General features: G+C 42.5%; 1 protein-coding gene across 3 annotated transcripts in view; it reads right to left on the bottom strand.

Moving 5' to 3' along the window:
• The window catches only part of MCC (MCC regulator of WNT signaling pathway), a 530,407-nt gene that overhangs the window by 157,079 nt on the left and 356,730 nt on the right, over window positions 1-16,598 (bottom strand). For all 3 annotated transcript variants that reach the window (XM_073624625.1, XM_073624626.1, XM_073624627.1), the window contains one exon: window positions 15,095-15,208. In XM_073624625.1, the coding sequence (XP_073480726.1) occupies window positions 15,095-15,208 (114 nt within the window). The remainder of the gene's footprint in view (window positions 1-15,094; window positions 15,209-16,598) is intronic.

Raw genomic sequence — 16,598 nt, forward strand, 5'->3', positions numbered from 1 at the left:
CTGCCGGGGCGACTTGCAAGACGACTTCTGTATAGAAGTCTATGCAAGTCGCCCCCAAAGTAGTACAGGAACCTTTCTTCTAAGTCGTAGCGACGATTAGAACGGTTCCATTGTACAGAACGGGAGGCGACTTGTCAGGCGGCTAGGTCGCCTGACAAGTCGCCCCGTGTGAACCGGCTTTTAATCTCAGCAAATAGTAGGCTTTAATTGTAAAGTGGCTCTGTTTAGATACATTTAAATGAAACAAATCATGGCATGTCAAGATACAGTAACAATGTAATTTTTCAGAAAGGCTAAATCTTGTATCCTTAAAATCCATTTCCTGAGCTCCAGTCAAGTAATTTAACCTAGGCTGAGGAGAAGCAATCGGTTTCTTGCAGGTAGGAAAAAACCTTTCCTCATCCTTCTCTGCCACAAAAATTGGGCTGCAAATTTGTAGCAAGTCACTAGGTGAGAGGCTGCAGCAGGGACTGATCTGACATTAAAAAAAGGGTCCTTTCACACGGGCCATCCGATCAGGTCTGCCTGTTTTTCAGGTGGACCTGATCGGACGCTCCATTCACCCCTATGGAGCAGCAGATGGCAGCAGTGACATGTTCGCTAATGCCTGTCACTATCCGATCCACCAAATCCAGACGGATGGTGAACCTATTTTCCATCCATCTGGAGGATCACATCACATAAGTTCGGGTGAAAAACTAACAGGCGGTCTGTTTTCACCCGATTTCCCTATAGGGGAGCGCAGGATTCTGTCAGTCTCCAGTCTGCACAGTCAGTGGAGACAGACCTGTCATTCGCCTGCTCAGCGGAGATCAGCGGATCGATCCCCAGCTGATCAAAGCGGAGCCCATCGAGCGGACCACCCGTGTGAAAAAACCCTTAGCCCACGTTCACATCAGGTCGTTTTGACATGTCATATCGCTGGCTATTGCCGGCAATGGCACCGTCCGAATCGGTGCAATGCTGACTTTGCAGCGCTACACCGATTCCCTAAAGTAGTTCCTGCACTACTTTTGGCAACTTCAGGGGCGATTTGAATAGACATCTGTGCATGACCCCACACAGATGTCTGTCAAATCACCTCCGAAGTCGGACGGAAATGCTGGTTTTAAATTGTGCGAGTTCAGCTGAACTCGCACGATTTCAAACTGGCCCTCAGTGTGAACATATCTCTGAGATCTGACAACTGGGAGCCCTGGGAATATGAGGCATCCGCCACATCAGAGAAGTGGTCCTCAGCCGTGGTAAGCCTGCCTCTGATCTTGTCCAGATTGTGCCTGATAAGATAACACTCAGATGCCAGGTAATCATTACGTCCCACGAGCTCAGCTTTGGACGCCGCGATTGCTTCCAGGATCGGCTTAGTTATTGCTGCAGTATCCATCTCCGACTCAGGGGATGGTGGCAGGGATAGCCAGCGTCCCCACCACGCTAAGAACGGAGCTGCCTCAGATCCCATGGGGGCGGCGGGTGGCTCTCCTTGTGCTTTTTGGAGGTCGAGGATGGCATTTTCCAGTTCTCTGAGGTCTCGGCTACCAGCTCTGGTGTAATAAGCCGGGATAGGGTCAGTTTGAAGGGCTCCAAAGGGGTAATATTAAGGAGGAAAGCCGGAGCTCAGAAGAAACACGTCCTGCCCTGACCACATCCGGTCACGCCTCGCCCCCCCACCGCAATGGTTTTTAAGAGTAAAGATATGCAGACATATCAGCAGGTGATTAGAGTAACTTTATATACAGAGCCTTGCAAAAGTATTCACCCCCTTGGCTTTTTACCTATTTTGTTACATTACAGTTTAGTTCAATGTTTTTTTAATCTGAATTATATGTGATGGCTCAGAACACAATAGTCTAAATTGGTGAAGTAAAATTAGAAAAATATATACATAAAACTATTTTGCAGATATAAAAAAAACTGATAATTGGCATGTGTGTATTCACCCCCTTTGTTATGAAGCCCATAAAAAGCTCTGGTGCAAACAATTACCTTCAGAAGTCACATAATTACTGAAATGATGCCCACCTGTGTGCAATCTAAGTGTCACATGATCTGTCATTACATATACACACCTTTTTGAAAAGCCCCAGGCGCTGCAACATTTAAGCAAGAGGCACCACTAACCAAACACTGCCACAAAGACCAAGGAACTCTCCAAACAAGGGACAATGCTGTTGAGAAGTACAAGTCAGGGTTAGGTTATAAAAAAATATCCAAAATCTTTGATGGTCCCTAGGAGCACCATCAAATCTATCATAACCAAATGGAAAGAACATGGCACAACAGCAAACCTGGCAAGAGACGGCCCCACACCAAAACTCACAGACCGGGCATTAATCAGAGAGGCAGCACAGAGACCTAAGGTAACCCCGGAGGAGCTGCAGAGTTCCACAGCAGAGACTGGAGTATCTGTACATAGGACGGCAATAAGACGTACGCTCCAAAGAGTTGGGCTTTATGGCAGAGTGGCCAGAAGAAAGCCAACCGTTTTCAGCAAAAAACAAAATGGCACATTTTGAGTTTGCAGAAATGCATGTGGGAGACTCCTGAAATTTATGGAGGAAGGTGCTCTGGTCTGACGAGACTAAAATTGAAATTTTTGCCCATCAAACAAAACGCTATGTCTGGCGCAAACCCAACACATCACATCACCCAAAGTACACCATCCCCACAGTGAAACATGGTGGTGGCAGAATCATGCTGTGGGGATGTTTTCCAGCAGTCGGGACTGGGAAACTGGTCAGAGTTGAGGGAAAGTTGGATGGTGCTAAATACAGGATATTCTTGAGAAAAACCTGTACCACTCTGTGTGTGATTTGAGGCTAGGACGGAGGTTCACCTTCCAGTTGGAGAATGACCCCAAACACACTGCTAAAGTAACACTTGAGTGGTTTAAGGGGAAACATGTAAATGTGTTGGAATGGCCTAGTCAAAGCCCAGACCTGAATCCAATAGAAAATCTGTGGTTAGACTTAAAGATTGCTGTTCACAAGCGCAAACCATCCAACTTGAAGGAGCTGAAGCAGTTTTGCAAGGAGGAATGGGCAAAATTCCCATTGGTAAGATGTGGTAAGCTCCTAGAGACTTATCCAAAGTGACTTGGAGCTGTGATAGCCGCAAAAGGTGGCTCTACAAAGTATTGACTTTAGGGGGGTGAATAATTATGCACATTGACTTTTTTCTGTTATTTTGTCCTATTTGTTGTTTGCTTCACAATAAAAAAAAAAAAAAAAAAAAAAAAAAAAAAACACATCTTAAAAGTTGTGGGCATGTTCTGTAAATTAAATGATGCAAATCCTCAAACAATCAATGTTAGCTCCAGGTTGTGAGGCAACAAAACATGAAAAATGCCAAGGGGGTGAATACTTTTACAAGCAACTGTATGATAAAATTATTGCATTACATTCAACCAAAGCAACAAAATGTACATATGTCTGAAAAGAACTGTGTATATATGTATCTATGCATATCTAGTTATATATCTGAAGGTCTTTAACCGCTTCAGCACCAGCCTATTGTCAAATGACGTCCACTGATGGGATCTCCCATCCTGGGTGGACGTCATATGACGGCCTCGGGTTCCCGTCCGCCTAGGGGGCGCGCGCGCACGCCGCGTTGCTCGGGACCCGGTGCGTGTGCCCGGCGGCCGCGATGTCTGCGGGGCACCCGCAATTGCCCGTTAACCGGGCCGGACCGTGGATCTGTGTGTGTAAACACACAGATCCACGTCCTGTCAGCTCAGAGGAGACCGATCTGTGTTCCCAGAACGGAGGAACACTGATCGGTCTCCTCCCCTTGTGCGTCCCCTCCCCCTACAGTTAGAAGCATTCCCTAGGAAACATATTTAACCCCTCCCCGCCCCCTAGTGGTTAACCCCTTCACTGCCTGTCACATTTACACAGTAATCAATGCAATTTTATAGCATTGATCGCTGTATAAATGTGAATGGTCCCAAAAATGTGTCAAAAGTGTCCGATGTGTCCGCCATAATGTCGCAGTCACGAAAAAAAATTGCGATCGCCGCTATTACTAGTAAAAAAAAAAAAATTATTTTTTAAAAAAAATGCCATAAATCTATCCCGTATTTTATAGACGATATGACTTTTGCGCAAACCAATTAATATACGCTTATTGCGATTTTTTTTACCAAAAATATGTAGAAGAATACGTATCGGCCGAAACTGAGGAAAAAATTTGTTTTTTTAAAAAAAAATTGGGATATTTATTATAGCAAAAAGTATAAAATATTGTGTTTTTTCAAAATTGTCGCTCTTCTTTTGTTTATAGCGCAAAAAATAAAAACGGCAGAGGTGATCAAATACCACCAAAAGAAAGCTCTATTTGTGGGGAAAAAAGGATGTCAATTTTGTTTGGGTACAACGTCGCACGACCGCGCAATTGTCGTTTAAAGTGCGACAGCGCTGAAAACTAAAAATTGGTCTGGGAAGGAAGGGGGTGAAAATGCCCGGTATTGAACCGGTTAAAGAGCATGCAAACCCTAATGTGTTTTACTTCCTTTTTAGTTCCCTGCAAAGTATAAGCATAATGTGCTAGTAAACATCACATACTAGCACATTATTTGCCACTTACCTGCAAACGTAGCCCGCAATGTCCCTGCTGGAGGCCGCTTCCATCTTCGCCCTTCTAACTTCTGGGGCTGCAGATTCCGGCTCTGTGACCTGCCACGCTCATGCACGTGGGAGCAGACAGTCATGGCACTCGCTAGTGGAGAAACGGCACAGCGCACTACAAGTTAAATATCTCCTAAACAGCACAAGTTTAGGAGATATTTACTGTACCTATATATATAGGTAAGCCATATTATAGGCTTACCTATAGGTACAACTTCCGCATTGGGGGTTTAAAACCACTTTAACACCAATACCTCCAATTAGGTATTGTGGCACAGTTCGGTTGCAGGGGCTCCTGATGAGCTGGCTTGCGAGGACAAACATTGATGCATCTGTGGAGCGGTGGCTTCCTGGGGGTGCTTATACAGACGAAAACACAGATGGCAAAGTCGTCTGGAACACGCCACCTGCAAGGCAAATCAGGCCCATCTCTTGGTCCTAACCTGACTACCTAACCTGACTATAGGCTATCAATGCTACCGGACCGCTACCTATCATAATGGCCGTTGGAAGCCTATCCTGTCGCTACCCTGAGCTGTTTAACGTTCCCTAGGATAATATTAGCTAGGAACCCCCCAGACCAAAAAGAGACACTGATGCTTTAAATAATGAAGTGGCAGATATGCACTTCAACACAAAACCAGTCACTTGATAGGTTATAATCAAATGAGCTGTGCTCTCATACACTTGAGGAAAGCCCAAGTATATTGCAGTATGCAAATAGAAAGTTTCAGTGAATGAGAGAAGCCTCACAGATATAATATCTCCGATTCCCACACAGGAGTAACAGTAATATAACAAACCATGAGCTACACAGTGCAGTAACACTTGCCTATATTGTATTGTCCCTGTTCAGCCTAGAAGGATGGATGCAGCACAAAATCAGCCTGCAGCAAATCCTCCTGGCCTGCAAAGCATGTGTCTGGCCACTCTCTCCTTCACTTCCTGTAAGACATCTACATATCTCTATTCTATCTATATATCTATATATCTATATAGCCTTGAAGGGTCTCCTGAACTTTTAGCAATGGCAGGAAAAAACCTCTTAACAGGAAGAATCTGTCTGTATTAAGAACTCTATGATAGGTACCAGGCATGAATGTAAACCTCCAGACCATGTACAAAAGAACACTTGCCTACACAGGTGGTCCTGGGTGTGGATCACTTGTGCTCATTCACATAGGCATTGAAAACAGCTGGTTAGTTTGCAATTTTACCTATGACTGACTGCCTATCAACCCCAGAAATAACCCCCCCCCCCTCAAACCCCTCCAATCAGCATCATTAAGCCCTGCTGAAAAAGGCCCCCACAAATTCTACTATTAAGACTTGGCTTTCACTAATACCAGCTTTTATACAAGTTGGTGCAGTGAGTACAAAATGATTTAAGCAAGTGTGATCCTCGGTTGCACCAAGCTCCTTTACTTTAACACTAAATTTCTAAATCTTGTAATATCCATCTCCAGTAATTCACAAAAGGTGGGGGTTTAGGTATCGGACAGGTTTGTAGAAAATATAAAACTACATAATACAGTACTTCACCTCTGTGAAACCTAAGAAAGAAATCAGTGCCAGATAGAAGCTTCGCAAGCAGTATCCAGACAGCCAGGTGATGTCGGGGTCATGAAGGAGCAGTGCTGACTGTCTGCTAATGAAAACCACCAACACTCCTGACCACTCACTGACAAAAGACATAAAGAATAAACACAGCAAGCACAGTATCAGTAAGGCTCAGTTCATATACATGCAGTGGTTTCAATGTAGGAGTCTGATGCGGTTCTGTTCACCAGTTCAGGTGCAGTTTTGATTTTTACATGAAATCGTACCTGAACCAGACATAACTCTTTTCAAAACTGCAACACAGCCACCCTTTGAGAAGGCTGCCGGTTCACATGTTATGTGAATTGAATGTGGTTCAAAACGCATCTGATTCACATATATGTGAACGGAGCCCAAGTGCGAATTTCAAACATTTTATGTATGTGAGAAGCCTGAAAAGTGTTAAAGAAGAATTGCAGTCATAATTTGTAATAAAAACAAATTTGCCATTCTGAAGCCTCCCTCCAACCACTTTGCATATTATTTTATATATATACTGCGATTCTGTACTTGCAAAATATGCTGCAGAAATCTCCCTCCTCTGAGTCTGGCTGCAACCATTTTAACTGTGGGCAGCTGAAGCTGCTGCCTGTTCACTTCCTGAATTTACACAGACACACAGAGACACACCTCCAGCTCTGCAGCTCTCTTATAACTCACACCCCCCCTTCTTGGAAAACTCTCATGAGAGTGAGAGAGAGCTGTATATGTCATCATAAGCCTAGGCAAATGACCAGACAAGAAAAAGGAAGTGGGCTGTGTGAGGTATTTGCTGGCAGAAAAAAAAAATTGTTACTATCCAAAGTTAAAACAAGGACAGAAGATTTAACAGATGGAAAGATGAAAAAATGACTGAAGGTCCGCTTTAAGGCCAATAGGGTTAATTTACTAAAACTGGAGAGTGCAAAATCTGGTGCAGCTGTGCATAGAAACCAATCAGCTTCCAGAGTTTTTTTTTTTTTTTTGTCAAAGCCTTAGAGCCGGTTCACACTGGGACAACTTGTCAGGCGACTTAGCCGCCTGACAAGTCGCGTTCCGTTCTGTACAATGGAACCGTTCTAATCGTCGCTACGACTTAGAAGAAAGGTTCCTGTACTACTTTGGGGGCGACTTGCATAGACTTCTATACAGAAGTCGTCTTGCAAGTCGCCCCGGCAGTCGTGCCGCGTCTAGTGTGAACCGGCACTTACTTATCACATTTTTTTATTTTTTACCTGATTTTAAAAATACAGCAAAAAAGGTGACTGCTGGCATTTTTTGATAACGTTTGGCTCATTTATGTTATAGTATGGCTTTGTCTGAGATCTGTGTGGGGGGAGGTTGCTTTTCCAGCTTTGGTATTTTATCAGGGCAATTTTACTTAGGCCCCTTTCACACTTGTGTGACTTCAAAGTCCCGCGATTTCGGAATTGGGAGCAGTACTACTTTGTACGATTTTGCCATTAACCATTCTCAGCTTGTACTTACAAAGTCGTACTGAAATCGTGTCTATATTATTCAGGTATGATTTGCATGTTACTTGAAGGTTTAACATTAAGGTCTATGGACATCAACTCGCATGGAAGTTGGACCAAAGTAGTGCAGGGACTACTTTGAAGTCGGCATGACTTAAAGTCGTGCCAATATGAAAGGTAATCATTGAAAATCATGGAGAATGACTTGTCATACGATTTTGCAGTACAAGATCGTGGGACAAGTCGTATAAATGTGAAAGGGGCCTTAGAAAAAGGTTCTTGTACTACTTTGGGGGCGACTTGAGGCGACTTGCATTGACTTCTATATAAAAGTTGTTTTGCAAGTCGCCGCTATTGTGGTGTGCAGGTCAGCTGAGGCAGTCGCGCTGCAAGTCGTGCTGCCTCAGTGTGAACCGGCTCAAAAAGAGAAGTGTGTTTTGTTGTTTTTTTACAGAATCATATTTACCTAGGTGGATGCAGCATCAGTCCCCTACCGGCTCTAAGACTGAGAACCAAGCAATCAAACACTGCCGATCACTCGGTTCTCATGGCTCCCTGAGCAGAGAGCTGGTGACTGTCAGTCACAATTGTCTGCCCTGCCGTCCCCCTTTCGCTCACTCATTGGAGCCCTGGGCTGTGGAGGGGCAGGAGCAGCCAGCTCAGGCTCTCAGCGACTCTCAGAGCCTGAGCCAGGTGCCGATCCAGGCATGTGGGCGGACTTCATGGCGACTTCGCAATCTTGCTCCACCCCGGACTGGGTCACAGGAGTGCAGAACGAACATAACTCCTGTAATCCACAGGAGAAGTACAGCCAAATGAGCTTTGGACGGACATCTCCTTTACTTGAACAAGGCATTAGAAGCTGATTGGCTACCATGCACAGCTGCACCAGATTTTGCACAATCAACCCCAACGTCTCTTTAAAGTTGTGACATGTCCAGAACTTTTTATTGGTGAATTGTTTAACCAGTATCTTTCATGGTATGCCATGTGTACCAAAGAAATGAATCCCAAGACAAATATAGTTAAAAAAGGGATAAATAAATATTTGGACAAGGTAGACTCTGACCCTCCATTCAGGTCAAGCATTAACTGCAAGGTAACGAGAAGATTGATAGTGAGATGAAATTGGTAGACTTCAGAAGCAGCAGTAAATACACAAGTGACTGCAGCCTGGGTTTCTGAGATAATTTATAGGGATAAACCCAGAAGGCTCACGATGGATGCCTCATTTTAATTCTCATGTGGCCTTGTACTCCCTATAAAAACTCAAGTTATCAACCATTATTAAACCACAGCAGTCGGAGCCTTTCTGTTGCAACAGAGATTTATTATTGTATACACCTATGTGTGTGATGATTGCAATAGATAAACAGCACTGAACAACAGTTATTGCTATTCTCCTTTAATGCAAACATCCATACATAAATATTCTTAAAACCAGTTCCTGTACTACAAGAAATTGAATCACTGAATAGTAAATTACAAATAAATATGAACACTGTCAGCCAACAAAGATTAACTTTGCCGTGCTCAGGAAAGGCCTGAAAAAAATGGAATAATTTCTGCTACATGTAGCCTGAATTACACAAAATACTAAAAAAAATTGTATAAAAAGCAATAGTTAGAAAGCAACAGACAACAATTTGTGAATTGGCTTTTATCAGATTAGCCACATAACATTTTAGTTAGTGTACTACAAGTTTTTCCCCCCTAAAGCACAATCTTAAAGTGTGACTATAACCACGTGAGATTTGTTTTTCTGCAAAAAACCTGCTCTCTATCTCCCCCTTCTGTACATGTCCCCAATTCAGCTAAGGATTTTGCAGAGCAGTGTTGGCAGCTCTGCGCATGCTCAGTTTTCAGTGAGTTTCTATGCTGAGCTTTTCCTTGCCATCACATCTGCGCAGCCCATGTGAATATAGAGTCACACATGTGGGTGTATACACAGTGGTAAATGATAATCCCTGTATGTATGTAGCTGAGGCTACATATAGTTGATATAGCACGCCCAGTGGGTGCATGTGTTGGTTAAGGAAATTGGTAATTTGAGCCAGCTTGTTCCAAGCTATTTATTCAAAGTGGAAGAAAACCTGGACATCATCTTTAAAACCATTTCATTTTTAATTGTCTATCTGAACATTTATAGAAGAACACATTGGAATGAAGCCAGAGTTCATTTTGTAGATCTAAATTCATAAAACGGTTTCAGAAATGTGGCTGTTAATGACCGCTACTAGCAAATGTGTGGATGTTTATAACTGGTTAGTGTAGGCTGAATAGTTTTTTGCCCCTTTGAGTTATTCACAACACATTGGTATGGTTTTTTTTTTGTCCAATGAGACAATATTCTAGATGGAAACATATTTGGTCAAACATGTCTTCTTTCCTCAGCCATCACTGGGAAACAAGTATAAACTGATCATGCAGCAGAATAGAAGGAACTAATCTTGGATCCTAAGAAAAGGAGTAAAAAAACAAAAAAAAGGGAGGAAGCTCATCATACATGGAGAGGTAGATACTATAGAAGAAGGAGGATCATCAACTGGTGGTTGACCACAGGGGAGACAATAGAGCTGTTCGAGTCAGGAAGGGGTAAAAGTTAGGGATGCACTAATACCAGTTTTTTAAGATCAAGTATGAGTACTGATATTTTCTCAAGTACTCTCCGATACCAATCACCAATACTTATTTTCAGCCCTAGTTCACACATATATGTGAACTGGATGCGTTTTGAACCGCATCCAATTTGCATGACATGTGAACCAAAAGGCTTTGCTATGGAGCCAGTTAACATATGTGCGGGCCGGCCGCAGTGCGATTTAAAAAAAAAAAAAAAAGTCAGCTTTCCAAGGTCATACATTTGCACCTGAACCGCTGAAGTCGCACCAGATGGGGCTTGACATCGGGCTGCAAATTGGCCCCGCACATACAGTATGTGAACATATATGAAGGTTTTATTATCGGAGCAGTTGTACAAGTACTCAAACACTACACACTGCCTCCAGATTGACAATGCTGCCTAAAAGGTAACTATTTCACCTTCATCCAGAGTGTGTGCACTCTAATACATGTAGTGAGCTACTGGCAAGATCACCGGGTGAAAACAGGAGGAAAAAAGAAGAAAAAAAAAGAAAATGAATGCAGCCACCACTATCTAATGATTGTTAAGCTGCAATATACTACATTTTTGTTTTGGGTTTAATAACGCTTTCGGTATTTTTAGAGGGTATTTATTAGTTTTTTATAGGATATTTATTTGTTTCTTTCGAGCTTGTTTCCACTATGGCAGCCAGGGGACAGTAGTGACCATGTCTGAAGATACCAGACAGCATAGCGCTGGAGAGAACAGCGTGCTCAGAATCACAAAAATAGCAAACCGCAAAAGTGGTGACAACACTGCAGCCAGTTTTGAAGTCCCTAATAAAACAGAGAATCAAAGATCATGCAGTACTGAGTACAGCAGACATTATTGCAAAAAGAGACTTGAGAGTAGACAAATGCGGGGATCTGCAAGCTATTGTTAAAAGTTAAAGTGGTTTTAAACCCCAGACATGGAATTTAAGCAAAGCACATACAGTGGATTTAAAAAGTCTACACACACCTGTTAAAATGTCAGGTTTCTGATGTAAAAAAAAATGACAAATAAATAATTTCAGAACTTTTTTCACCTTTAATGTGACCTATAAACTGTACAACTCAGTTGAAAAACAAACTGAAATCTTTTAGGGGGAGGGGGAGTAAAAAAAAAAAAAAAAAACTAAAAATAATGTGGTCGCATAAGTATGCACACCCTCTAAAGCCTCGTACACACGATGCTATTGTTGGCAGGGGATTGTTTGTTGACAGACCGTTGTCCTAAAATCTGACCGGCCAACAAATGAACAAATGTTGGATGGCAGGCTAGTAAATTTTCAACAGACAATGGTCTGTTAGCAGATTATCGTATGGTCAGTACACAAATCCGTCACATAAAAGTCAAAAGTACAAACACACATGCTCGGAATCAATGCTCAAATACAAAATTAGCAGAAGGGGCCCAAAGGGTGGCGCTCAAGAGCTGAAATTCCTCGTAGTACGTCACTACGTTCGTGTTTGTTGCACGACAATTGTGTACCGTTAGTATGCAAGACAAGATCCTGGCAAACGCCCTTAAGACAAAATCAGACGCTAGGTTGGCCAACAATTGTACCGTGTGCACGAGGCTTTATAACTGGGGATGTAGCTGTGTTCAGAATTAAGCAATCACATTCAAACTCATGTTAAAAATAGGAGTCAGTACACACCAGCCATCATTTAAAGATTAACCCCAAATAAAAGTTCATCTGTTCTAGCAGGTCTTCCTGACAATTTTCTTAGTGGCATCCTACAGTAAAAGCCATGGTCCGCAGAGAGCTTCCAAAGCATTGTTAAAAGGTATCAGTCAGGAGAAGGGTACAAAAGAACTTCCAAGGCATTAGATATACCATGGAACATAGTGAAGACAGTCATCAAGTGGAGAAAATATGGCACAACAGTGACATTACCAAGAACTGGACGTCCCTCCAAAATTCATGAAAAGACGAGAAGAAAACTGGTCAGGGAGGCTGCCAACAGGCCTACAGCAACATTAAAGGAGCTGCAGGAATATTTGGCAAGTACTGGCTGTGTGGTACATGTGACAACAATCTCCCGTATTCTTCATATGTCTGGGCTATGGGGTAGAGTGGCAAGACGGAAGCCATTTCTTACAAAGAAAAACATCCAAGCCCAGATAAATTTGGCAAAAACACATCTGAAATGTGTTGTTGTCTGATGAAACCAAGGTTGAACTTTTTGGCCATAATTCCAGATATGTTTGGCGCAAAAACAACACTGCACATCACCAAAAGAACACCATACCCACCGTGAAGCAAGGTAATGACAGCATCATGCTTTGGGGCTGTTTTTCTTCAGCTGAAACAGGGGCCTTAGTCAAGGTAGAGGGAATTATGAACAGTTCCAAATACCAGTCAATATTGGCACAAAACCTTCAGGCTTCTGCTAGAAAGCTGAACATGAAACGGGAGAGGGAGATTTGTTTAATCTCTGTATATCAACTGAGGTTATTCACTTCACTGGGTATATGCGAGGGTTTACAACCACTTTAAGATATCTGTGCAAAAGACTGTGGAAGGAAAATCTAATTCTATGATCTTCTCAGGACTGCAGTGCAAAACGCTAAAAGGAAGTTGTACCAGTAAGAAGGCACATTTGTTAGCAAGCTATAGATGATGCGATGATCTTTCCTGCAAGCACTGACTGCGTTGATGGGGGAATCCCTCCAGTCGAGGGGGGAGGCAAAGGTGAAACATAGTGATTATATGCTGGCAATAATTGCATGCTAGAAATCAGACAGGCTGGTTGTAGCCAAGTCAATCAGCTTGCCCATACATGGATCGAATCTTGGAAGGTCCCTGCTGAACTGGCCGACATTCATTCCTGGTTAAAAGAATCCTTCAGGAATGAAAGGAAAAGTTGTATTCTCTTTCTTGGGTGGTTAAGTACCGTATTTATCGGCGTATAACACGCACTTTTTTCCCCTTAAAATCAGGGGAAAATCGCGGGTGCGTGTTATACGCCGATCCCCTGCGATCCTGAGCTGCCAGATCTTCAAAATCGCGGACCGCGATTTGAAAATGGCGCCGCCGAAATACACAGAGCCGGTCCTCGGCTTTTCTCGGCCACTTTCGGCTTCACTCGAGCGCCGCCCGAACCTAGCCGAGTGTACTTGGCTAGGTTCGGATAGCTCCGCTCACAGTCACGCCCATCCCGGGCGGGACTACGAGTGGAGCCGAAAGTGAACGAGAGCCGCCGAGAAGAGCCGAGGACAGGCTCTGTGTATTTTGGCGCCATTTTCAAATCGCGGTCGGCGATTTTGAAGCACAGGATCGAAGGCTGCACTGGGGCAAGGCTGCACTGAGAAGGCTGCAATGATGGGCATTTAAATGTAAGTTTTTTTTCCTTAAAATTCCCTCCTAAACTTGGGGTGCGTGTTATACGCCGGTGCGTGTTATACACCGATAAATACGGTATTAAAACTTACCAGAGTCACCATGTGAAAGGAGCAGCCACTCTATGTCCTCCAGAGGAAACAAGTAATAAAATCTCCAGTGCCAAGAACCCATCCATTCAACCCCTTGTATTATATAGGAGAGCATTACTTCATGGTAGTGATGCTTCTCACTGCTTGTTAGACTAGAACGCAGCTTTTAAGCTGAAAAATACCTTCATATATCTAAATACAACTGCACATTCAACCTCTCAGTGCTTGGTTTTATGTCAGCAAATAACCTGAGGCACTGATCACTAAGATTTTTATCAGCGAGAGATAAAGATTCCCACAGTTCTTCGGTGAATTCTTAGGAGTTCCTACCGTGGTGTAAAATTCTTGTGTTTTTGATAGAATCAACATTTTCAGTCACCTCTTGTCCTCACCACACCCTATACAGCGACGATTTCACAAGCCAGCTATACAAGACTGACACATAATTAAAGACCTGCGCTACCTTCATCAGAGAATCCTTCCATAATCGTGAGCAGACCTGCAGTGAGCAACACCTTTCAATCGTCAGTTTCACAATACAGTCACACCCTATAATACATATCCAAAAGAATATTTAAAAAATATGATGACAAGCTGAACCACTAGTTATCATATAAAAATAAAGAAATTTCATCTATTTATAGTCTTGTTTGAAACCAACCACTTATGCTTTCAGAACACATTTATTATTTTAGACACAGTCCCATAACAAGCAGGTGTGAATGATTAGAAAAACATTGTGCTTCCATTCATACTTGGGGGAGAAAAAGTGAACAGGAAGCCAAAGACAACCTTCAGATCACGGGAGCTGGATGGCTTTATACCACTGAAGTGACTGTGCCAAAAACTCCAAGTCTCCTAAGGCTCGGTTCACACAGGGGCAACCCGACTTACAGCGCAACTTTGCAAGGCAATTTGGAGGCGACTTCAGCATGACTTTGCGCAACTTACAATGCGACTTCAAGTTGCCTCCAGGACAGGCGACTTTGGCTATGGCCAATCACAGAATAATCAGCTCTGTGGGAGGGAGGGGATTGCCTGGGTAAACGTTTGAAGTACATGGGTAAATTATTTTCTTTTTCCTGTAAAGTTGCTTCAATATAGATGGAGAACCGACTTGGAGGCGACTTCCATTGAAATCTATGGGTACAAGTTGCCTAGAAGTCGCCTTGAAGTAGTACAGGAACCTTTTCTGAAGTCGGAGCAACTTCAGTAGTGTACATTAAGATGGCTCTCATTCACTTCTATGGCATTTCTTATGTCCAGCAACTTGGGGCAACTTGAGGTCTGATAAGTCGGATCCCAAGTTGCTGTAGTGTGACCCGGCACTCAAAGTGGTGAAGACCTCCTACCTGAGACTTGGCAAGCTTCTTCTCCAGGATATCACGCTCCCGCTCTGTCTGTTGTAGGCGTTTGTTCAGCTCAACTATGTCTCCTTTTAAAGAAGCCAGGGCTGCTAGATGAAGCTGAAAGACAAAACCATGAATGGATAAATTTCTGTAGTCTGCACAGAAATAATCTGATAAAAGCAAAAAATGTTTTGTACCAAAGGAATGTGTATTCATTTCAACAAGTTTTTTTACATATGCACGCACAAATAGATCAGTTTGACACTGCTCCATTCCAAAAGTGCAGTAAAAACATTTTTGCTGCGTTTCTGGCGAGTTTTGCACCTGTGAAAAAGAGAAAAAAAAAAAAAATGGACTCGTGACTTAAAAAAATGTACCAAAAAATGCAACTGCAGGTGTGTTTTGATGCGTTTTCAATTTTAATGGGGATGCGCATTTTTTTCGGCCCACGAACATTCACAATAAAAGCAGCAAGCATGATTTTTAAAAGCGCAATGGACCTAGCAACTGACTGGTGTAAAGAGTTCCATGTAATTTAATAGTCATGCATTTTTCTTCTGCTTTTGGTAAAGCAAAAAGGAAAAAAACTGATCTGGGTGAAAGGGCCCTTAATAATGTGGAGTAATGTTTAATTAAAAAAAAAAAAAAAACATAGTTGCTAATTTCATATGCAGGCTCTGATTATAGTGCTACTTAATTGTTCTAACTGCCTTTCTGCACAATGCAAGGCTACGGAGTTGGACAACTGACCAAAAACAATTTCCCCTCTGTGTGGTCAACAGGGTGGATAAAAGTCAATGCTTTTATTTAAAATCTTTTATCAAATTTTAATAAAATGCTTTTGAAGTAAAAATCTATCTAAAGAAAGTTTTCCATTTAAGATACATTAATAATTTAGTTTATTCAGCATGAAATGGAGCTTAGTTATGTAGCATGAGGCTGTAAATTCTGTAATATTTACACTTTTGGTAAACTCATTTTATGAATCCAAGCTCTGCAAGCTGAGATAACATGCACTGCATTGGTGCATTCACACAATTTCACAGTAACCATGAGATAAAACAAAGTTCAGGAATATTTCTTTATCCCATTGTTTTGCAAATCTATGTACACTTAAAACTGTATGACTGAATCGGTTCTGATATCGCTGTTTTACTAACCTGACAGCTTATTATACTAAATGGGAAACCTTCATTTTGTTTGCAAATGTTAAAGATTCTAACTACCAGCAAGAATAACTCCTTACATTTAAAGAGCACCTGTCATTTCAGATCCATCATGGGAGCGCCTGTTAGTGGGCATCCACTCACCTGCTGCCGCCACGTCCCTCACCTTGTTGTGTCACTGACACATCACCAGCCCTCCCATTAAAGTGAATGGGACTGTCGGTGAGTCAACAGTGGGTCAGAGGACGAGCTGCTGTAGGACAGAGATGACAGTTCTCTTTAAAAATGATGATTTAAAATCAAGTTAATTTCAATCAAGCCTTTTTACTAGTGATTTAAAT

This window comes from Aquarana catesbeiana, linkage group LG01 (assembly GCF_042186555.1).
Source record: "Aquarana catesbeiana isolate 2022-GZ linkage group LG01, ASM4218655v1, whole genome shotgun sequence".
Lineage (NCBI taxonomy): Eukaryota > Metazoa > Chordata > Amphibia > Anura > Ranidae > Aquarana > Aquarana catesbeiana.